We start from the raw sequence: 24,060 nt of genomic DNA on the forward strand, positions 1-24,060 counted from the left end.
ATCAATAAATGGTAACAGAGACTGAGATATGATATGCAAATGAATGAGTATGACTAAGTATGTAATTGCAATGTAAGCAAATAACTCAACAGCAGAAATGACCTCAGTGGGTCCCAACAGGATAAGCATATAGCTTAGACGTGGTCTCTAACATATATCACAACTCAATTACTCTAGCCAAAATCAACTCAAATACATCAATTAATGTCTAAGGAAACAAACCCAATCGATAAAGGTGGAATCTTTAATCAAAAGTCCAAAGTCAACCAAAGCTCTAAATATGTTAAAATGGTTGAAACCCCCAAAAATAGAGTTCTTATAATCACTAGACGAATCAATGAATCGCGATCGCGGAAATACCATCGCGATCGCGAAGGAGAAAATGCACTGCTCCTGAAAATACACTACGCGATTGTAGCAACAGACTCGCGATCGCGATACATAAGGCTGACAGAACCACGCGTTCGCGGAAGCAACCTTGCAAACGCGAAGAGATAACGAGTACTCTACGCATCTCAGCCCCCAAACACTATGCGAACGCGTAGAAGCAGATGCAAATGCGATGAAGACCAGTCCCAACTCTACGCGAACGCAACTATCCAATCGCGAACGCGATGAAGAAAGTGGCCAGGTCCAGATTTCCTATACGCGATCGCATACCATTCTTCGCGATCGCGAAGGACAATCGAGGCATCAGAAACCAGCAGGAACCAGCGATGAAAACATAAAGAAAAATGGTCTGAAATCAATCTGAAACATGTCCGAGTCCCTCGGGATCCTTTACTAAACATACCAACAAGTCTTATAACATAACACGGACCTACTCGAGGCAGTGTATATATATATATATATATATATATATATATATATATATCTTTTATGTTGGATTTTTCTTAAGATGCCACATTTCAGCTGCACAATCTGCATATCTTCATAAAATTTGTGGTCAACGCAAAAAGCTATTCTGAATCTACTCTATAAATTTTTTTCCTAATAATTGAGCTACCACGGACCTCATTTATTCTAAGTTAAAATTCATGGATAATATTACATGTTAATTACGTTATTAATACTTTAAGAATCCATATGTACGATGACAGCGAGGCCTATCACAAATAAAAAATGAAACCCTTAAGTATATTTATACGTGGCATCATCCTACTGGTCAATCAAAGCCCTCCAAATCAAACACATGGAGAAACATCAAAATCAATTATTATTTTTTAGCTTTTTATTTTTTGCTTCATTCTGTCATACAACTTTAATCCACTTTCATGCAACTACGTGGAAACTCACTTCACACCTTATAACTAAGTGCCCATTCCTTCTTACTCGTCAATTCAACTATATATTCCTCTCCCTCAACCCTCACTTCCATGTCCATAACCTTGTTATCTTAAAAAACACAACCAAGAAGAAAAAAAAAGAGTAACCTTGCTAGGAAAATGGAAGATCATCAAGAAAGTAGCAATATTCAAATGTATAGAGGAGTAAGGAAGAGAAAATGGGGGAAATGGGTGTCTGAGATACGTGAACCGGGGAAGAAAACACGAATATGGCTAGGGAGTTATGAGACACCGGAGATGGCTGCAGCAGCCTATGATGTTGCTGCATTTCATCTAAAAGGCGAGAGAGCAAGACTGAATTTCCCCGAATTAATCGATAGTTTTCCAAAACCCTCAAGTTCTAAGCCTGAAGATGTGCAAATGGCAGCTCATGAAGCAGCAATGAGGTTCAAAATTAGGAAAACTCCGGAGCCACCCGAGAGCGGTGGCTGTGGCGGTGGTGGCACGGTGGTCCCGGTGAGGGTAGGTCTATCGTCGAGTCAAATTCAGGCGATTAATGAGTCGCCATTGGACTCACCTAAAATGTGGATGGAGCTAACGGGGGCTTTGTTATTACGAGATCCTGTTAGAGAATACACTTGTCCCTCCTATTCTTTTACCGATCCTATGGTTTTGTGTGAAGACATTGCTGAGTTTGGGGAGTGGGATGAAGTGCAACAGCATCATGATTCCCTTTGGAATTTTTAGGTTGAAAAAAGTTCCATATGGCCCCTTTTAGTATTTATATTTTAGCAAAGATTATTAGGGGCCAATTTAAGAAGAAGAAGAAAAGAGAACAAAAGCTTATGCTATTCTTCTTTTAGGATGTTGGATGGTTTAAACTTTTGTGGCTCTCTTATTTATTTTTTATTTTTCCCCTAGAGATTCTTTTGGAGAATATTTGTTATATTGTAATCTTGGGAAGTCCATGAAGATTTACTAAATCAATAGAAAGAAGATAATGGTGGAGCCTTGAATTAATTTGACTTTGCTTTTCTATAGCCTTCATTTCTTTCCATTATAAATTTTTTGGTGGGCCAAAGAATCTTCGTATTTTAGAGTTTATTGCAGACGCAAGATTAGGTTACATTTATGTTGTATGTCACAGAAAATGACATCGAAAAGTATTTTTCACTTGACAAAATTGTAGTGTGAATCTTCTAAAACTGATTCGCAAACTAACACTTCAAAGTTTCATCTTTCCCATTTGTTTTTTTGTGGTAAGAATAACACACATTCTATATGCACCAATCTTTCATTTTGTAAAAGAAGCTCTTTGGATATTACTAATTATTTTCACTGAATTCTGGGTCTGGGCTCTCAGCAGCAAAGGTGGAGCTAGAGTTTAAACGGTTCTAAAATAATAATTTATACATATTCTTAAGATAAACATAGGATTTGAACCAAAATTATTTAATTTGACCGAACCCGTAACTTCTATGCTTAGCGGTCCCTACTTCCACGTTTATTCTTATGAACAAAATACATAATTTACTTATCAACCTTGTAGCGAAATCCCGGTTACACACCTCTCCTTCACGGAAAACCTTTTACACACTCACCTTTTCAAAAGTGTGTCTAAGACACACTACTTTTGACTAGATACCACTTGCGTGTTTACACACATAAAAAAGCGCGTGAAGCCCGTAAAAAATTTTACTTTTTGTCTCCCTTCTCCAGAAGAACCCCTCCCCCTCCCTCTGGTCTTCTTCCTCAGACCACCCTCCCCATCTTCTTTCCCAAATAGAATTTTTAAAAGAACATAAAATTTTAGATCTAAAATTGAGCGATTTTTGTTGGTTTATTGTCTAAATATTGTGAAAACCATTTATTTGTGATAGATTTAAAGCTTTAACAATAGTATTGAAGGTTTAGTAAAAAAAAATCTAGAATTCATCATTGTTGGAGTATTGAAAAAAGGTTGTAAATTCAATTGAGTCTTGTTGATTATTGGGTTGTTGAACTCAATTTATTGCTCGATTATTTTCGGCTAGTTGTTTAGATAGTGTGGTTGAATTTTGGTGTTGTTGGAAACTTTCTCACAAACAACTATGGTGGCAGCAACAATGGTACTTAAGATAGAAAATGGGAAGATGAAGAAGATACACGTTATTTGAAAAATTAATCAAGCACAAAAGTAGTTCTGAAAGTGTGAGTGTGTAAAAGGTTTGTCATGCAACTACTTGCCCTGGCCTGGCCCGGACTTATTAGAAACGGAACATTTCATGAAATGCAACAGAAGTCGTAGAGATATTAAAAGTATGACTAATTAGACTACTCAAAACTAGCATTGTCCCTCTTGAGCAGTGCTTCTTTCACAATATAAGAAAGACTTGAATTAGCTTGGGAGACAATATATAGTAACAAGAGTAATAGTAAAACAAGTGAAGATTAATATGAAAGATTCATCCAAAAAATGAGCTAGCTAGTACTATTTTTGACTCAAATATCTGTTGCTACAAACTTTCAAACACGATCTCTATTGTTCAGATCATGGAATAGATGGATCTTAGGAATTCCCATATAGCTCGACTCAATGGCAAACAAATTGGAAAACTCAATTAGAAGGAGACTGGTTGAATGAATTTCCCACGACAATTCTCTATTCTTTCTTGATATGATTAGCCGCCCCTCTCTCTTGTTTTCAATACTAAATCACACCAGACCTAAAGCTTGATCTTTAAAGTTATTCAAAATATAAGCGGGTCATAATTTTATGCAAAAGAACTTGTTCATCTACATAAAAAAGTGACAATCTCACAAACCCAACGCTGTAGAAATGTGGTATTCTTGGGAAGTTTATAATTCGATTCTGTGTCTTCAAAATTTTATGCTAGACCGTTGTTTTGTACGGGGTGGTAGATTTTTCACAATTAGACTGGTCTATTAAATGATGGACAACTGGTTAGAGCAACTGTCTTCGAAAATTATTGAGTTTCAACCTCAGCTAGAAATTAAAGGACTGGACTTGAGAGTGTTTTAGATATAAAGTGGAAGCTGTACCCAATAATGACATGATTAGATAAAAGTAAACAAAAGCCAACTTCTTCCCATAACTTGGCCATTACATAAACTCCATGTTTTTTCACATAACTTGGCCATAACATAAACATTGATTTTATTGTAAGATTATTGCAAAAACTTACACGGGAATGGAATGTCTGATTAAGTGGTAATGTTTTGACTCAAAATGGAATGAATGTCATCACTTGTTATTTTCATCAAGATAATTTTTTTGGGTCAAAAAAATTAATGCGAGAATGGTTAGATTTGTTAAAGATCAGAAATAAATAATTGGGGAGTGAGATTGATATAAGGATTTCTCATGCCCAAGCTCATAGCACTTATTGTCCGCTTTAGTTCAATAAAGCTCACAGATTTGTCCCTTGGATTATGTCATCATCAGGCTCAAAAACGTGCGCGTCATTTTAACGGATGTTATACCTTATAAAGGTATTAACTTTCATTTCTTATTCAAAATGTGTGATTCGCCTAAGTGTCATGTGACCCCTTCTTCAGAAATCTGTTGGCGTAGAAGCTCGTCAATTATTTCCTTTGATGCGTTCTCGTCAGCCCCCTCCGTCATTGACATTACATCTGAATTCTTTCTCCTTTGGTTGAAAGTCTCAAATTTATTTTTCAATGATAAATAGCACAATTTATTTTTGCACATAGACTAAAATTAAAAGAATTCAACTCAATGCTATCGAAAGAGATTTACCATGTGTGGCTAGGTAATCGGTTGAGCTTGAAACCAGTCCTCGTTTCTGTCTTTCACCAAGAGCAGACCAGACTCTTTCTAAAATGACCAAAAGAATATGCAGCTAAGGTTAATGACTGAGAGAGGTTGAGGACCTAATGGTGAGGATTATATATATATATATATATATATATATATATATATATATATATATATATATATATCAGATTTTAAGTTTATTGCACTAAAGTTATAAAACCAAACTATATATATATATATATATATATATATATATATCAGATTTTAAGTTTATTGCACTAAAGTTATAAAACCAAACTTTGTCAGCCTAGTAAATAAACTTTTCCAATGTTGCTCAAACAAATCAAAATGCCTGAACCAATCAGCTGACTCTAAAATCCAAATCGGTATGCCAAGTCAGCAAAAATGATAATGTGGCTATGCCATGTCAGTCCTAAAATTTTTTGTTAAGGCTACTATCCACTGAACTTATGATTTACTGCAGTAAAATTTATATGTGTAGATAAATTATTTTTTCACCAAATGAAAGTAACTCCCGTTTACTCGATAAAATTTATCCGGTGAACAAAGCATTTTATCGGGTAAAAATTTGTTATACGTTACAACAATTTTCTCATATGATGGCGTGACATAGCTACATAAGTAAAAAAAAAAACAAAAGTTATTGGGTAGGTTTTATCAGGTAACTAATTGGATAAACAAAACTCAATTGATTTTGTGTTGCATGACAAATTCTTTTTAGTTTTATGTCATATCTCCTCAAAAGATGTTTAGTTTTATGTATAAGAGATCTGAAAATTAAATACAATAGATTTTTGTATGGTCATTTTTTTTCTATTTAAATTGTACATGATTATATTGAACCATTTCCTTGGTAAATGAACAATATGATCATTTGATAGCGCGACATACATAGCCACACGGGCAAGAAAATAGGATAATATAATCGCATAAGTTCTACCGAGTATCTCAACAAATGATATAAGAAACATTGTCTAAAAGTGTAAGGAAAAAACGTGTGAAATTTTTATACAAAAATTTTGTAAAAATTGTTGAAATACCACTTATCCCATAAAACGTACCCGATAATATTTTCAATTTTTTTATTTTTTTTTTGCTTCTGGGGCTATGCCACGTCAACATATAAGAAATGCTGTTGTAAAAAGTTTTACATGATACTATTTATCCATTAAAATTAGACAATATTTCTTCATTAGATAAATTTTCTCGAATAAATTAATTTTTCGAATTTTATGACTTTATAAATGGTAAAAAATAATTGTGCAATATTTTAAAAACAATTATAAAAATTTAGCAATATCACTTAATTAACATTCCTGCTGCAATATATTTCCATGCTATAACGGAACCCCTACCTAAAAGGAGCCAATAAAAATCCAAGAAGATATCTTCCTACGTTTTGGCTAAAAAAAATCAGAGTTTTGGTAATACATAATGTAAAATATTACAGCTATTACCAAATTTAATACACCTAAATTAGAGCCCCCAGGATTATATTACAACCACCTTGTAGGAAGCAGTAAAATCTTCTAGGCCTTAGGAACCAAAAACACATAAACTAGTTACATGCATGTTCTGGAAAATAAATATTGACATCTATAAGCTCTTCTTGTATTTGTATACTTTCTAGCCCAATTCTAGGCACCTTTTAATTTGTATGTGTGCAATAGCAAACTTTGTATTTATATTTATATTGACATGATTTCTGAAAATTGTCCAAGCTTGCTATATTTGATAGATCATTGCTTCCCCAAACGGGTTAATTTCGCTGATGGTCATTGAACTATTTTTCAATTTCACTAAAGTCATTCAACTATTTTTTTGTCATTTAAAAGTAACTAAATTTTATCATTGTCACTTAAAAATTATTTTGCCTCAAACCCCTACCATAAATATGACATGGCATAAAATTTAATAAGAAAAATCCAAAAATAAATGCCACATAAGCTTAAATGGGTCATATCCACTTTAGATCCATGTCTCCCTTAATATAATTTGATCCAAAACCCAAATGGATTTAATAAAAAAAATATTAAATTACACATTAGTTTAAAATGATTATCCTATACTACAAAGTTTTTGCCTTTTTTGTTACATAATGTACATTCATAATTATTCTATACTAAAAATAATCTATGCTAGAAAATTCTTATTTTGTTTGTATGCCATATCCGAGTTAATTTCAAAAAAGGCAAAAACTTTGTAGTATAGGATAATCATTTTAAACTAATGTGAAATTTAATATTTTTTTTTATTAAACCCATTTGGGTTTTGGATCAAATCATATTAAGGGGGACATGGATCTAAAGTGGATATGGCCCATTTAAGCTTATGTGGTATTTATTTTTAGATTTTTCTTATTAAATTTTATGTCATGTCATATTTATGGTAGGGGTTTGAGGCAAAATGATTTTTTAAGTGACAATGATAAAATTTAGTTACTTTTAAGTGAAAAAAAAATAATTGATTGACTTTAGTGAAATTAGAAGATAGTTAAATAACTATCAGCGAAATTAACCCTTCCCCAAACGCTATCTCCTTTCAGACTTGCTTCCCATACCTAACCATGATGACAGTCCATTTCCAACTGCTGTGATCCATGTGCATTCACCAAATAGATGTGACTGAGTTTCACTTCCTTCATCACATATAAGCTGCATTAATAGAGGCGGAATCAAGATTTGAAACTTATGAGTTCGGAATTCTAGTTATTTTAAGTTATTGGGTTCTATAATAATTTATACATATTCCATGAATTTTTCAAGACAAATACAAAATCTGCATAAAAGCTACTGAATTCGGCCGAACCCGTAAGCTGAAGGCTAGCTGTGCCCCTAGCCGCATATCCCATTTTCCACTAGGATCTGTAATCTGGTGAGCCTCTCCTTCGTTCGCTAACCAGATGATAAACCTTTGCTTTGGCTGCATGCAACATTCTGGTCCATATTATATTAGACTTGCCTCCTGCAGTTTTACCTGTTCCCTAATATAGCATTATAACTGTTTGTCACTGATACTCCCCATCTTGACGAAATTCAGCTTCTTAATTCCCATACCAGCTACAGTCAACTTCCATAACAGTTGACATTGATTGCCGATAATTTGCTCTGTTCCTCAATCAAAACACAGCGAACAAAAGGATTACTTTCTTACAATAGTTATAAACTTGATAGAGATATTCTTTTATACTCCCTCTGTTTCAATTTATGTGAACCCATTTGATTGGGCACGGAGTTTAAGAAAAGAGAGAAGATTTTTGAACTTGTGGTGTAAAATGAGACACATATATTTTGTGTGGCTATAAATCATTGTATAAAGGTAAATTATTTCCAAATAAGAAAAGGGATCATTCTTTTTGACACGGACTAAAAAGGAAATAGGTTCACATAAATTGAAACGGAGGGAGTAATAAATATACATTGATAAATAGTTATACAATAATGCTTTCATCTTATTCTTTTTTTGAATAATTATATAATAATTTTTTCCTGATATTTCATACAATAAATGCGTTTATGAAAGTCATTTGAAAGTTTATATATGATATAATACTAGTCTGTCTAATAATGATCTTGTTTTTTCGGATCTATTGTTACGTAAGTTATTCGCAAGTCGTGTACGTTGTATAATTTTGGTATAGTAATGATATGATATAATTATAGTATAATAATGATATTGTTATAAAACAATAAAAGGGGAAGAAGAATATTGCAGAGAAAAATAGAGATGGAACTCTTATTGATTTGGAATCAATTATAATGGAATAGAACCCCTTTATAGAGGAAAAATGACTTAGCCATCAAGTAACAAACCCTAAAATCTCTCTAAAATATATACATTCACATTAGATATAATTCTATTTATAACATTTCCCCTTGAATGTCTATTCAACAGATAATGTGTCTCGTTAAAATCTTAACTAAAATAAAATTCAGTGGGAAAAAATTTCTAGAAAAGAAAAAAGAGCACATGTTTAGAAATATGCATTTTGGTTGACTCGTTAAAAACCTTGCAAGGAAAACCCAGTGAGACAAAACCTTATAATGAAAAATGAGTACAACGCGTATTAACTCCCCCTGATGAGAGTATCAATTCACATCTTTGAGACTTCGCATTCCAATCTTGTGCACCATCTTTAAAAGATCGTTGGTAGATATTTGATAAACAAATCAGCCATATTAACTTGAATGGATATACTGCACCTTGAAATCATCATTCTTGATAGATATGTAATGTCTTCATAAAATAACGTGTAATAACCTTTTAAATATCTCCTTAAAGATAAAAATTCTCGCTATCATATTATCATGCTTATAGTTATAGCAAGATGCAAATGTGCACAAATTGCACTTAGGATGTAGTACTTCGTGACCAGGAATTTTATATGCTTTAAGCAGTTTAAATCCTTTAGGGATTGTCATATAAGTTAAGTCATATACGCCATATAAATAAAGTTTAGATGCATATCAAGTTTTCATGTCATGCTAGGCATATAAGATACATAAAAGTGATTGCATACACTATTGACTTTATACTTTCTAGTGTTTGAACTGCACGCCCACAACTACATGTCTTTCATATGAAACCAATTCTACTTGAATTGTTTATCTAGACTTAAGATCCTCGTATATATTTAGCGCTATCATAGATATCGACGACGAACATTTTATATCGGTTCCAATAATTTTTTCATAGAGCCATAACATATAGATCTCTTCATTCATTTCAGGTGCCTGAACCTCTCATAAGGTTTTATGAAATGTTATGTCATGTACTCTTCTAGAGCACTTGCCTCTTTATTATGATCGTTTTGATCATTTGTTCGTCTTCTTTATCGAGGATTTTAATTAGTACCGATTTGTCTATCCACGTCAGGTGTAACGTAGACTTTATCCTTCTAGAACTTATTTTTATAGGAGCATTTATAGTGAGAATATAATTATTTCCTTTGGGTCAGCAAATGCGTCTAGCATGCTTTGCAGTATATTGTAGATAAATTATCTTTTTGCGAACTTCAAGTTCATATTATCTTCGAGGATCTAGAGATACAAACGATAATTCATTCAACGTAACTTTTCTCAATTGTTTATCCCGTCTTTCCCTCGTGTTAGAAAAACTAACTTGCTTCCTCAACTTTGGAAATCCACCTCTGTGTGTTATGGCGTTAATCAAAATATACACTGCACATCAATAATAATAAGAAGATAGAATTATTTGGTTCCTGACCCCGAACCCATTGTGAGGGGAGAATATAATATACTTTCGTATATAATATATATCAAACTTATATAGATAACTTTGTTCATATAAGCAATAGTTTAACTATTAAGTGGAGACACTCAATAAATCAGTTTGCTAAAACAATTGTGATGTAAACCAACTTATCAAGATGAACTGTCTTGAATAGAAAATATGAAAATTATGCTTGAAATTAAATTATTGAGCAAGTTATCTCGCAAACACCAGGTTGCGGGTTAATAATAATCACACATGTAATCATCTCATAGATGTATCTTATGTGGTATACATGGCAGGTGAATGAGCTCATATTCACCTTTGATATTTCCGGCATTCATGGGATTCAATCCCAATTTTAGTTGGTCTATTAATTAATGAGAACGAGCTAACATAAGAGAATTCGTAAAGAACTTTCTAGTTTTTTAATATTTACCCATGTGAATTCTTTTTTATTTTTGCACATTATACTTAAATTAACATGGCTAAACCCATTATGCCAACTAGATAAATTATCAATATTGATAAACTTCAGGTTTACACCATGACGTGTACAATTATCAATAACTCCAAGTTTATTATGATACGGATTTTTATATCAATAAACGTCTACTTTATTGTGGCATTCTTTTTATTTGTGTAGCACAAATCGGAGAATAAAGCGGGTAAATTTTCACGTACATATTATCACGCTATAAGTTATAGTAATAGAAGATATCAAATCTTTCCTTTATTTTTAGTCTCAATATAACCAACCATTTTCGCGAATACTTTAGAAACTCAATAAGTTTCTTTGAGACTTACTACGAGATAATACCTTATTAATAATCAATTGTATTCCTCCAAAATAGTAATAATTGGCTCTTCTAAAGCTCTCAGTTAATTTTGTACTATCATATATTCATCAATATCCATATGGTTGAATAACTCTCTCAGAGAGAAAGTTATATCATTATGATCATGGTCAAAATTATTATAGGCAAGATATGTTGCTTCCATTACTTTTGTCTTATAATAATCACATTGCCAAAATATTTTGGCATAATCATAATAGGTACGTGATCAATGACCATTCATGCCATAATAATAAAATTATTTTTGTATTTCATCTCAAACCTCCTTCTAGAGGTGAGTGTGGTACATTCACTACCACTAGTATGTTCATATTATTCCAAGAATGAATATGTATTCATAAATCATATGTTGTCACATTCACATCATGAATGGACCATAATCATCTATATGTGCTTTACAAAATCTCATGTCAAATCGATGACAAATATTACTTTCACATAGTGAGTGATTATTTTGAGAATCCTTATTGTTCTCATTACCACAATAATGACCATTATAATTTATTTTTATTGCCACGTCCAAATCCATTGATACTTTTACGGTAATAATTTTATCTTCTTTCAGACTTACCACACACTGCTACCATATTCTCTTAAGGGATTGTGAATGAAGCAAATTCAATGGGACAGATTTGTACTTCTTGTGCCCACAATCATACATGAATTTGATCATGGCAAGACATAGAAATTTTACCACTTCGGGTGGTTATAATTTCTTACAAACTCTATTAGAGATATAATCAAAATTTACTGTCTTTGCTTGTATTTAAAATCAAATTATAGAATTTCAAGAATTTAAAAGAGAAAAATAAGGTAATATACTTACCTTAATCCAGAATTTATTCCTAAAGGAAGCTCATGGAACAATTGACAATCATTATGCTCAATATTATTTATAAGTTGAGCACCATGCACGTATTCAAAAGCATGGTGACCAAAACAGATGCCTAATATAGGAATATAAATGCATTCATGCAAGAGCCTCACGCAAATTCTATATCTTCTCTCTACGGGTGGTTTAATTTCTCAAACATTACATAACTAATTAACAGTATATCTACAAATTTAAATATCTGCCATCTACTCAATTGGTTAGAGTCTCGTGCTAACGTATTATAAAATAATAAAAGAAGAAGGAAAATATTGCAGAGAAAAGTAGAAAGAGAGAATTCTTATTGATTTGGAGTCATTTACAATGGAATAGAACCCCTTTATTTATAGGGAAAAAGTGACTTAGCCAACAAGTAACAAACCCTAAAATCTCTCTAAAATATAGACATTCACCTTAAGTATAATTCTATTTATTACAGATATCTTGATGTATATGTTGATGTAAATTAATTGCAATCGTATATATGGTATAATGAGTGTAGAATAATGATATATGGTATAATGCTAGTATAATAATAGTATTTTGATGTTTCAGCCTTTTAGATGCGCTTTTATGTAAGTTAATTTCTAGTATTATACACAAAATAGAAGTGAGGACTATAACTACCGCGGAATTTAGAAGTGAAAACCCCACATTTGGAGTACAATGATATAGAGAAAGATTAAAAACAATCAAAACTAATCCCTTGATTTGTGGGTAGTGATTTAAAACATATTGTCCAATCACGTTAAATTTTTGAAAACATGTATGTAATACCAGTAAATAAATATTTTTTTTTGGAATAAACCAAATATGCTATTGTTTAAATAACTAATTTCAAATAGGTGAGCTATAGTGTAATAACTAAAAATCCCTTTAAAAATCGCAAGTTCAATGATCCTGAGTTCTGACTGAAATTTTTAGAGCAGTGGAACATACTAGGAAGTGCACAGATAACCCTTCTTAGGTACAGTCATTTTTAGGTATGCTATTTAGGGATTAGTCGATATTTATTTTTGTCCTAAAATTTTAAAGTAAAAATTTTAATTTCAGGATAACTTAAGATATTTTTATTCTCAAAACTGAAAAACGTCTTTAATGACTAATTTTTCCGATACTACGCTATCGGTCCATGAAGTTGGGCCATTTCTAGTCACTGTTTCAAGCCTAAAACAGCTCAAGCCCAATATAGATGTTGATTACCGCTGGTTTAGCTGCAGCTCTCTTCCTCTTCTTCCCTTCATGTGTCTTTGCCGCCTCCTCGTCCCGCAAATTTTCTCTGCGCATACCTTCTAAGTGCGGTTTTTTTGGAATAAAATCCACAGTGAAAGTGAATAGGAACAAACAAAGAAGAAAAATATGCCTCGTACTACCACTTTGGAGTGCCCTGGTTGCCCTCCTCTTAGAGCTTTAACTTTTGACATTCTTGGATTAATCAAAGGTAAACCCATTTCAGCTTTAAATTTCTATCTTTGGATAAAGTTTGAATCCTTTTTTTTCTTTAACTAGCCTACTATCTTGCCTCTCTTTTTTTTTCCCCTAGAAAAATGGATTTTTGTCTATTTTGTTTGAATTAAAACTGACCCTCTTTAGCTTAGAATTAGTGGTGCCAATAAGTAGTTATTTTCTTACGAATCTTTTTTGGTGTAGTCATTGAAGGTAAGGGTGAGCAAAAGGAAGCTCCTAAGGTGGTGGAGAGATGGGGGGAGCCTGATGCTTCCAGGTGTGTGCTTGCCACGTCAATTGTTGACCGTGAATTTGACCCTGTAAGTTGTCTCTATGTACTTTGCTACATTATTTATGTGCTATACTGTTGTGCCTGTGTGCTAACTTTTGATTTAGTGTGTTTTCTTTTTCCTCCATTGTTTATCAATGTTTTGTGTATGCAGTGTGTTTCTGTGTTTTCTACATGCATGATTGAAGGTATAGGTTGAAGGGTTAGCCTGTTAGGTGGATACTTTTCGTGATTGAGAGTTGGTTTTGTGGGTGAGGTTATAGCATAGCAGCTGATTGAAGAATCACGTGTGTTGTTTGGAGTTGTGCATTTACTCCTATATCAGTTCTTAATCTAAATTCACAAAAGGGTAAAAGAAAAATGGTTTGATTGTGGAACTTCAGAAATCTAGAAGCTACTCTGATAATAGGAAAAAGGTTAGGCCGAACGGTAATTTCTTTTGTTAGCTGATATGGATGGATTCGTTCTTTTTTGACATGTAAGGTAAGCATTTTATACATGAATGACCAGCAACAAGGTTATGCTGGAATATTGAACCAATTACAAGCTTCTGTTAGTTATAATAGAGTATATAAGGAGTTAAAAATGAGTAACATTTGCATTTGCCATGCTGTCCAAGAAGATAACAAAAGTATGCAAATGAACTTAAGACTAAGTATATTTTCTTGTTTGTCTTCTAAAATTCTGGCATTCCTCTCTTGCCAGGTAGTCCACCAAATAGCTGTCGGGATGGCATACCATAATCTTGTGTGAGTACCTATCAGTCTTCTGATAATCTACCCCTGTAGAAGGTCCAAAAGAGTTCTAGGCATAGCCCATTTGTGTCCCAGAAGAGTGAGAAGCATGCCCAGCAGCTGGGCAGTGACCCTAGAATGCAAAAATAAGCTCTTTACAGGACCAATCCCCTTTCTCTGTATGTAGCACTAAGTGCGGCAAGCATTTCTTCCCACCAACCAAATGAAGCTTTGGATCTTGTATGGTCCAGGACTTCTGCGAACTTGTTTCCAAGGCCAAGATGTGGCTGTGATAGGGTGTCATGAGAAATGGAGTAGCATGATTTAACAGGAAAAAACTCCTCCTTTTGTACCCTTCCAGCAGACGCACTCTTTTTGTTAGGACAAATGCACATGGTTCCTATCTCTTGTAGCAATAAGCATACCCTATCCAAATGCCAATCATTGCAATTCCTTCAAAAACCAAAATTCCACCCATGAATTAAGTAATAATCAGCAACAATAGCTTCTGGATGGGTTCTTTCTTTTAATTTGCAACTTTGGATTTCTGCTCTGAGCTAGTTAACAGGATAATAATTCATGTCATTAACTCAAAAAAAGAAAAGGATCGTTTTTGGGGGTAGAAAAGAAGTAGAAATAATTCCATTCTTTACCTGGTTCAACCATGTTAGAGACTTGAGTAAGTTCAAGTGACAGCTCGGCCGAAAATCAGGTTATGTGCTTTATGTAAACATGTATTTGGTTATGCAAGTTAAACGCCCCTTGAGGCGTATAATTACTTCATACTGGCATCATGCAATGAATCATCTTGTTTAATTTTTTTGATAAGTAGAATCATCTTGTTTTGGCGGTCAAATTGTGCAAGGATGCCGTAAAAGATTTCTTTTAATTTCTAATCAGTTTAGATGCAGTGAAGGTATTACTTAGAAGTTAGAACTGATTTGGAGAATATTGGATATTTATCTTCAATTGCCTGTGATGTAGTCTGAGTGTTATCCTCTTTCCATTTTTTTTGCAGCTACTAGGTGTAGCAAGGAAAAATGGCTCGGTGAGGCTTCATCTTTGATCAAAATCGAGATAATATGAACTTGTCAAGTTTCCTCGAGTATTGAGCCTTATTTGTGAATCCTTTACTACATTTATACTGTACAGATTGACGTGCTTAGTCCTGTCAATGGAGATGTTCGTGCCTCCATTTCAAATGGAAGTCAAAATGAAACAGGATCTGAAGATAATTCTCTAGTTGGCTTACATCTATTTGGAAAAGAGAGATTGGACTCATCATCGAGGTATTGTCTTAGACCTGCTTTAGAGAGTACAAGTATGAAATATCTGATCACCCAGGTTAGCTCATGGAGTAAGCAACATGTAGAAGTAAATGCATTCTCAGACTTGGATACAGAACATATTGCTCAATAGCTTGGTCCTTCTCTTTAGCAATCCAAATATTTAAATATGTATTTCTCCTGCGCTTAATTTGTGTGGAAAGAAGATTACCTTCTGATCGAATGTGTAATTGACACGTGAATTGGCAAAAGATATTCATGGAGTTGTTTGGCGTGCGGATGGAATGACGTTGGGTTATGTTTTCCACATATCCTAATGACTAATGAGGAATATACCTTTGTCATTCTCTTTAAGCTGTAAATTTTATCTGCTATAAATAAAGTGTGTGCCAACCTTCGAGGCCGGGGCTCAAATCCTGGCAAAGACAAAAGTACTAGGTGATTTCTTCCCATCTGCCTAAAGTAGAGTTACCCGGTACCTTGGTCAGAGGTAGCTGGTAGCTGGTACTTGGTGAAATAGTCAAGGTGCGCACATGTTGGGCTGAACACCACCTTCGGAAAAAAAATCTATATTGTAAATATGAGGCAGAGGGATAAGAGTAATATGCGACATGTTATTCTTGGCTTAATCTGGACCGATGCTATTTCTACTTCTGATGTTAGCCTGTGTTAGCAAGACCCTTATCTGTTAACCAGGTGTAAAACATGAACTAAATGTGTATTTTTTGGTGTCCCACATGATATGAAGGCCAAACATGAACTCAACATGGGATAAGAGTTAATCGCCTCTTATCCCATTTGCTATCCATGAACTGCGCAGCCTCTTATGAATATCCTTATACAAATGTAATTATAAACTTCTGGCCTGTACCCAATAGGTGAAGATTGGAATAATTGATGGTCACTAGATTATCATTTCATATTCCATAATATCCAAAGTCAACATCATCTAGGATGGTGATTAAAATTTAAAACAATATAGTGTTTGAAATGAGTTATTAACTACTGGTAAGTAACTATCATTGCAAGTGGTGTGCTTGCTCTGTGTTGGCCTGCATGTGGATTGAAGATTAAGACTGCCTCAGACATGTGGCATCATTTTTGAGGAATCTCACTCAGAGGAAATCAGGCTTGTTTCTGAAAGTTTTTCTTCTTAATTTTATATTTATATATTTTCTTATACATTTATAGGTCATGTACCCTGCTTACATGCACAAGAAAAGGACAAGCAAGCATGAAGTGTGTTAAAATGTCAAAGTCACTTGAAGATTCTGGTAGTGAAGGTACTCAAAGAGCATGGAATGTTTGTGGTTCAGGCAGTATTTTGTGCTCTAAGGTAGATGCAGATGAAAACTATGCATTGTTTGGTGGGTGAGTAATCGTAAATATAGGGTTTTGGAAGATAAAATTCATGATGGAAATAGCGTGTTAGTTAATGACTTCTTCTTTGATATATCAGGAAGGGTGTTGAGGTTAACGTCTGGGATCTAAACCAATGCGCTAAAGTTTGGACTGCGAAATCTGTGAGTTTCACCATCTTTCTCTTTAGAATTTCTGGGTGTAACAAACAATTGACTGGCTTTTTGATATACTTCATGAATTTGACGTGTTGTTTTCTTGTTCCAGCCACCAAAAAATAGCCTTGACATATTCACCCCAACTTGGTTTACATCTGCAACTTTCTTGTGCAAAGATGACCACCGCAAATTTGTTGCAGGCACTAATAGTCACCAGGTATTTTTTTTCCTTGTCAATTTTTTCTCGTTAGCTCCATTAAGTGTGTGCTTTTCATTTGTATCATGAAGGAAAGTTTGATGCAACAGCTTCACAAGCGGTCTTGCCAGGAAGGACTTCATGTGGTTTATCTTATAGCTGTCTTTTGACTAACACATCTAGGCATTTTTGAGGACTGCCAAAAGACAACCTCTAGGGCCACTTCCTTCTTGGAGTGGGTGGGAGCGGGGGGGAGTGAGGTAATGGAGAGGGGAGAGATAGGTCCCAGAAATAATCCGACAAGGGTGCCAAATGGGTGGGCTGATTCTAGTCTTAGACGGGTTAATAACTTTTTGGCTCTCAAAAGTCGGTGATTTCCGCTCCTAGGGCTTAGTCAAGGGGCAAAGGTTGAGGGACTTGTGACTTAGGTCACAGCTTTGAGCCCTGCTTCATGCAAACTAAGCCTAATATGTTAGTGGAGAAGGGTAGACGGGCGGGCCCATTATCCCCGAGTTTTGAAGGGTGCGGTTGGTCCTAAGGGTCGGCCCCAAACGGATATGTCAGTCATAAAAAAAAGTAGGTGATTCTCCAACATGCCAGATATTTTAGGCTGGTCAACATCAGTGCTGAAATGGATTTGACAAGCTTAGCTGTCCGTCTAAACCATTTTCTGTCCTTCCTTTGTCCTCTTCCTAGAATGCTGCTACTTTTTTTCATTCTCCCCCCCCCCCCCTCCTTCCAAGCCAACTATTGTACTGCTTCATTACCCGACTCCAACCACCACCCTCTATCATATTATTAACTACTGAGACCCTAATTATAGCCTATACTAGTCTATTGAAATCTATATCAATTGGAAGGAAGTCTCCATAGGTGGATTGCTCTGTGAATCTGCCAAAATAAAAGAGCTCAGCTAGTCATGCATTTCAGCCACACACCCTCACCTCACAAATCCTGCTTCAGTATCCCCTAGGAGTTCTCTGGTTGCAGAGATATACCGGGACTGAATTTCTTCAGATTCCGCAATGCAGTACCATCTTTTTATGCCAGTGTGCTCTTCTATTCCTTTCACTGTGGAGAAACAGCAGATATTCTGTTGTTGGTGCTTCTCGAAGTTTTAATGGAGAGAAGCCTCTTGTTTTATTGTAATTGTTTTTTGGTTTAAATAGCATAGATTGCTTTCAGCCTATTAAATACACTAAAGTTGATCCAGATCAGATCCACATATACACCCATTCTGCCTACTGTTAAACCTGCAGCGTGTAATTGGACATAGATGCACTTAAAGTTGTATTCTAAGCTGGTTCTTTCATGTCTGTAAATTTGTTGCTGATTTACCTATTAAATTTTTTTGGTGCTGATATATACTGTGCGGACTGGGTAACTTGTAGGTGCGTCTTTATGATATTGCTGCTCAGAGAAGGCCTGTTATTTCATTTGATTTTCGCGAGACCCCTATTAAAGCTGTGGCTGAGGATATAGATGGACAGACAATATACATAGGAAACGGGTCAGGCGATCTTGCTTCTATTGATATACGCACAGGTAAATGGTTGTCGCAGCATAGTGATCATTGTTTATGTTGTCATTAGACATAATCTTCATATACATCTTTGCCATTTAAGTAGATAATATTTTATTATTGTGGAAGAAGAGTGCATTGGAAAGGGCAAGATATCCTTAAACCAGTATTCAGTTTTTCCAAAATTATTGAGGATATTGCTAGACCAATTTTATGGTTGTGCATGTTCTTCTCCACATTTTTGTTATCCAAGTCTAAGTGTGTTCTGTTATTTGGTTCTGGCACGGAACTGATATCGTTTGTAGAAAGTAAGACAACGGATTTACGTGGCAAACATAATACATTTGTTCAAACTTGTGTTTCTTCTACACTGATAAAAGGTTTTATGTTTAAGTTGGCCACTGTACTTTGCATTTATTTTGTCTAATGCGTAAGAACGTTGTGATATGGTTTATGACTTCAGTTTCAGAAACGCATTTGCACACAGACAAAGGTGTTCTTTAATGGTATTCTGTGTCGACCTGTTGATTTCTGCTTTTGTTTTAATAGCTTGAACTTCCTTTTCTGTTGACATGATTCTTGTTGTTTATGATAATTAACTCGTCAGTTTAGGAATACAATTTGCTCTCTCAATCGCGATTCTGATGTCTAGACTCATTTAATTCACATATTGTGTGTCTCACAATTGAGTGCATCCTTTTTGTTTCAGGAAAACTTTTGGGATCCTTCTTGGGGAAATGTTCTGGAAGTATAAGATCTATAGTTAGGCATCCAGAGCTGCCGATGATAGCCTCATGTGGTGAGTATTTGAAATCGCAGATAACTTCTTTATAACCCAGTTATAGCATTGGTCCATGGTCCTTGTATATACAACATTTTTTATCTGGATACATGATTACTTGTTGATGGAAGCTACTGCCTGGGAACACAGATATTGTCCTAAAGTCATGTTGGCTCCGCATTTGCTGAATGCAAGATATAATCTCATAATAGAAAGTATGAAGCTTGTGAAACCTTGTCTGTTACATTGTTTAAGAACTGGAAGCGTAGAACACATGCCTCTTTATAGAAGTGCTATTGTTTCTTCTAACTCTTGTTCCTCATAAGTTATTCACGTGAACAAAGTTACTTTTGACTAGGATTGGACAGCTACTTACGCATTTGGGATGTCAAGTCACGGCAACTTCTCTCTGCGGTATGTTATTTGTCTATGTTACAGCTTTTATAAGAAATGAGTGGACAATTCAATAGACAGCTATATTTTGGCTGAGCTATTGCTTAACCCCCCCCCCCCCCCAAACACACACACACACACACAATGAGTGGCTGTTGACTGCTCTTCATATTAGTGCATTGCAACATTTTAGAACTGACTCTCAAATTTGGCTTGATGTCTCTTTGGGCTGTTTTAGCTCTTAGGACTATCGAGTTAAAAAGTCAAGTCTCTAGAAGTACAGAATACAAGTTCCATCCTATCACATTAGATTAGATTGGAACTGAGTTTTTGTACGATTTCTTGATACGGAAACTGTCACTTTTGTAAGGATCCTGTGTTACTCACTGCAGAATCGTTGTGTTTCTTTTGTTTCAATAAAATGTTCACTTATCTATCAGCAGAAAGTGTCTTCTTGAAACACTAATTTTTTATGTCCTTTATTTATTGGACAATCTACTTCCCATTATTCATCAGGGCTCTTTTGATAAGCTTTTTGTTTAGAATTCCTCAAAAACTTTGTATGTTTCGGCAAATTGAATTGTTGTCTTTGAACACTCACTTTCACCTGATATATTATCGTCCTTCGACTTCGAAGTTGTTAAAGTTAAAAGCTTTCCTCAGTTAGCATTCCAATTCGACCAAGTCATACTGGATTAGTAAACAATGGTTCTAGTGTCTCATATTCTGGCTATAAAGATAATTGGTGATGTTTCTAAAAGAAGAGGTTATTACTTAAGAAAGAAACCCTTTCTGGCTTTCATCTTTTCGTTTCCTGCCTTTTTGGTTGACATAATAGTTTGTCTTACATTATGGGTCTAGATGTGGTTCTGTCCTGCCGCCTAATGATAAATTTTTGCTGTCAGATGCTATCTTGCTTTAACAGAGCTACTTCTTCCCTGTTACGTGTTACAAAATAGTTAGCTGGTTTGATCAAAGAGATTCAAGTTTAACATGTGCTGCTTACCCATCATTAGCACCATGTAGCATGTACTGTAGGTCAGATCAAGAGTGTGGCATGCCATAAATATTCGTAAGCATGCGTATATGCAGAAATACTACTAATGCGAGAATTTGCGTACTCCTAATTGTAAAAGCAAAATCTTTGGCTGTAACAACAGATAATGAAATGATAGTTTATTGTCCATGGTACATAACATTGGGGGATTAATTTGGGTATAAAACAATCTCCACCTATGTCAAAGAACAGCGTGTCCGAAGCCCGGATAAAAAGTAGGGTTGCAATAGATCGACAGTGTAGAAATAGGTAAACTATGAACGAAGGATTCATATAGCCAAACCTTAACTAATTTGGGATTTAGGCATAGCTGATGAATTATGAACATGCATCTTTTATTTATCTTAAATCAGTACAAGACAGAGATTCTCAAGTACTTAAACTGGAATTTGGATGCAGGTTTTCTTGAAGCAGCATCTTAGCAGTGTTGTTTTTGATTCAAAATTTTCTGCGAGAGGTAAGCTTTTCTTTCTACTTCTCCTAGCTCTTCGGTGATAATACCTTGGTCTGTATGACTGTATCTGTGTCCAGATAGTACTAAATATTCTCTTTCTTAAGACATCAACAAATTTTCTTCAACCTGGATTTCCGTCTTTCTTGTTCTTATGTTTCCCGTCTGACTTGTGGAATATAATTTTCTTTATACGGTCCAGTACAGTAAATCCTTTTAGAATTTAGTATAGGAATTTGTCAGGAGAAATGGAGACAGAGAATGAAGTTATCATTTTTATATATTCTGGGTAGTGCCCCATACCATACTAGCAGGCTTATGAGCTTATTTGGAATTCTTTGGTCGATTTTGTGCACTACTTTTCTCTTGGTTGCCCTAAGAGTTCTTTGATTGTTTTTGTCCATGGGTTTTTCCCCCTTAGTTTAATAGATTCTACCAATTACCAAGACTATTTTCTACCTAGCTTTTTCGTCTGATCCACATACCTTCCCCTCCGCTTCTTGTTTGCCTTTGCTTTTCCTTAAGATCTGACTATCCTAACAAGTAGATGTGTCATTATGCTTGTTCAGAAGCTCAGGTACCTCCTCAGCAACAAGATCCAGATGAAACATTACAGATGGAAGAGGAGGAAGAGAAGCCGGTTAAAAGGAAGAAGGCATCAAAAGAACACAGCGGAAGCAAGAAACCAAAGACCAAGAAAAAGAGTAAAAGGTCAAAAGGAGACAGTCGCGATGCTGCTGCATAATCAGTTTGCTTCCTGGAATCCCCAAAGTCTTGATGACATGTTACGCCACCAGTTAAGCTAAAGGACCGTAGCATACACCAGAACGCGGTGATTGTCCGTGAGAATCCGTGACCTGGTTGCATTTGTATGTGCAAGTAGAAAGAACACACAAACTTGAGTGGGTGTTTGCTGAATGTAAGCGCTGGCTTGTGTTTCAGGAGGGTTTTTTTGTGTTTTATTTTTTCCGGAAAAAAAAGAGGCAGGCTGAAGTTAGTACCTGATCATCTTGTTTAGTCTTTGTAATGCTAGATTATACAGATGACGAAATATTATGGATTCCCATTTCGAAAGGCATTTTTGGAAGAGTTTTTCTATTTTATAAAGACAATTGAGTTGGTTAAAGGTGGCTCTGGCATGTGCTTTATTCAAGTTAAACACCAATCTTTTGAGATTAAACAAATATTTGAAAAAGGCCCTGTACTTTTACGAACACAATAGAATTACTTGGTTTTCCTTAGATTGTACAAGAAAGTTGAAAATTGGCAAGGGCCTATCATTCTTCTTCTTTTTCCTTTTTTTCCCCCTTCTTTCAGGCATATTGATTTTTCATATACATTGGAAATGATATTCTTTTGTTTTTGTTCCTGCTTGAGTAAACAAAAATAATTGTACTAGAACTAAAAAAAAGCTAGAGAATTATTTTGTTGATGTTTCATAGGGACCTGAAGGTATACAATTCACAAAAAACTCGAAAATACATTAGGTGCATGCTCTCTTTTTTCTCCCTAAAACTATCAATTTCGCATATCCATTTAGCAATTATTTTGAAAAGTATAAAACAAACGTTGGCATTTTCTCTTACGAAGAATATTCTAAGAGATCCATTCCAAATAGACAAAAATCAATTAGGGGCTTAAAGAAAAGAGAGAAACGGAAAAGGAGACAAAAAACAAAGTTGGACACGGATTCTTAAGATTGAATTTTCGCCAAATTATAACGTGAAGAGAAAAAAAATAGCCATGTAATACACCTGCTCTAAACCTTTTTCTCCGTCAATGCAACCAAAATTTCCTAAGGCCACCAACAGTCTCCTCTTTTTCTTTCATTTTCAGTAAAGTAAGTACAAAAACAAAAAAAAAAATCCTTTCCTTAACTTAAAAATAACTAAAATATTTTTATTTTATCCTTAATAATAATTTTTAATAATTACATAAATACTAGTTTAACATGTTTAAGATTACAAGTTATCCAATAATTTGTATATACTAATTGTTTACCCTCAAAATCGGATAACAATTGAATTTGTAAGTGGTTTTAAGGATACGCGGATTAACTAGATACAAAATGATAAATTAAGTTGCAATTGAAATAAACAATGATAAAGTAAATTCAAACCACACGAATTGGACAGTTTCAATCTCGGAAGGTTAGCCACCCTCGAGCCAGATGCACTTTGATCAATATCACGATACAGAAGAACACGAGCTTATAGAGAAAAATAATAATGTATTGCTTTGGAATGCGTGTTACAATGTGTTAAGTGAATCATCAGACCCCCTTTATATAGTAGAGGAGTCCTACTTTAGGTACAATTCTATAAATAGGTAAAAAATCTCTTG

General features: G+C 34.6%; 2 protein-coding genes across 2 annotated transcripts; both read left to right on the forward strand.

The window, feature by feature from the left end:
- Nucleotides 1–1,359: 1,359 nt before the first annotated feature.
- On the forward strand, nucleotides 1,360–2,314 carry LOC107820920 (ethylene-responsive transcription factor ERF022-like). The gene has a single exon (XM_016647279.2). It carries the CDS (start codon nucleotides 1,446–1,448, stop codon nucleotides 2,031–2,033), a length of 588 nt encoding a protein of 195 aa, XP_016502765.1. The 5' UTR covers nucleotides 1,360–1,445; the 3' UTR covers nucleotides 2,034–2,314.
- Nucleotides 2,315–13,233: 10,919 nt separating this feature from the next.
- Nucleotides 13,234–22,843, forward strand: LOC107820917 (uncharacterized). The gene is made up of 12 exons (XM_016647275.2): nucleotides 13,234–13,486; nucleotides 13,696–13,811; nucleotides 15,533–15,562; nucleotides 15,667–15,803; nucleotides 16,992–17,171; nucleotides 17,260–17,323; nucleotides 17,427–17,534; nucleotides 18,905–19,058; nucleotides 19,745–19,834; nucleotides 20,175–20,230; nucleotides 21,666–21,723; nucleotides 22,287–22,843. Exons 1-12 carry the CDS (start codon nucleotides 13,405–13,407, stop codon nucleotides 22,460–22,462), a joined length of 1,251 nt encoding a protein of 416 aa, XP_016502761.1. The 5' UTR covers nucleotides 13,234–13,404; the 3' UTR covers nucleotides 22,463–22,843.
- Nucleotides 22,844–24,060: the final 1,217 nt, after the last annotated feature.

This window comes from Nicotiana tabacum, chromosome 4 (assembly GCF_000715075.1).
Source record: "Nicotiana tabacum cultivar K326 chromosome 4, ASM71507v2, whole genome shotgun sequence".
Taxonomy (NCBI): domain Eukaryota; kingdom Viridiplantae; phylum Streptophyta; class Magnoliopsida; order Solanales; family Solanaceae; genus Nicotiana; species Nicotiana tabacum.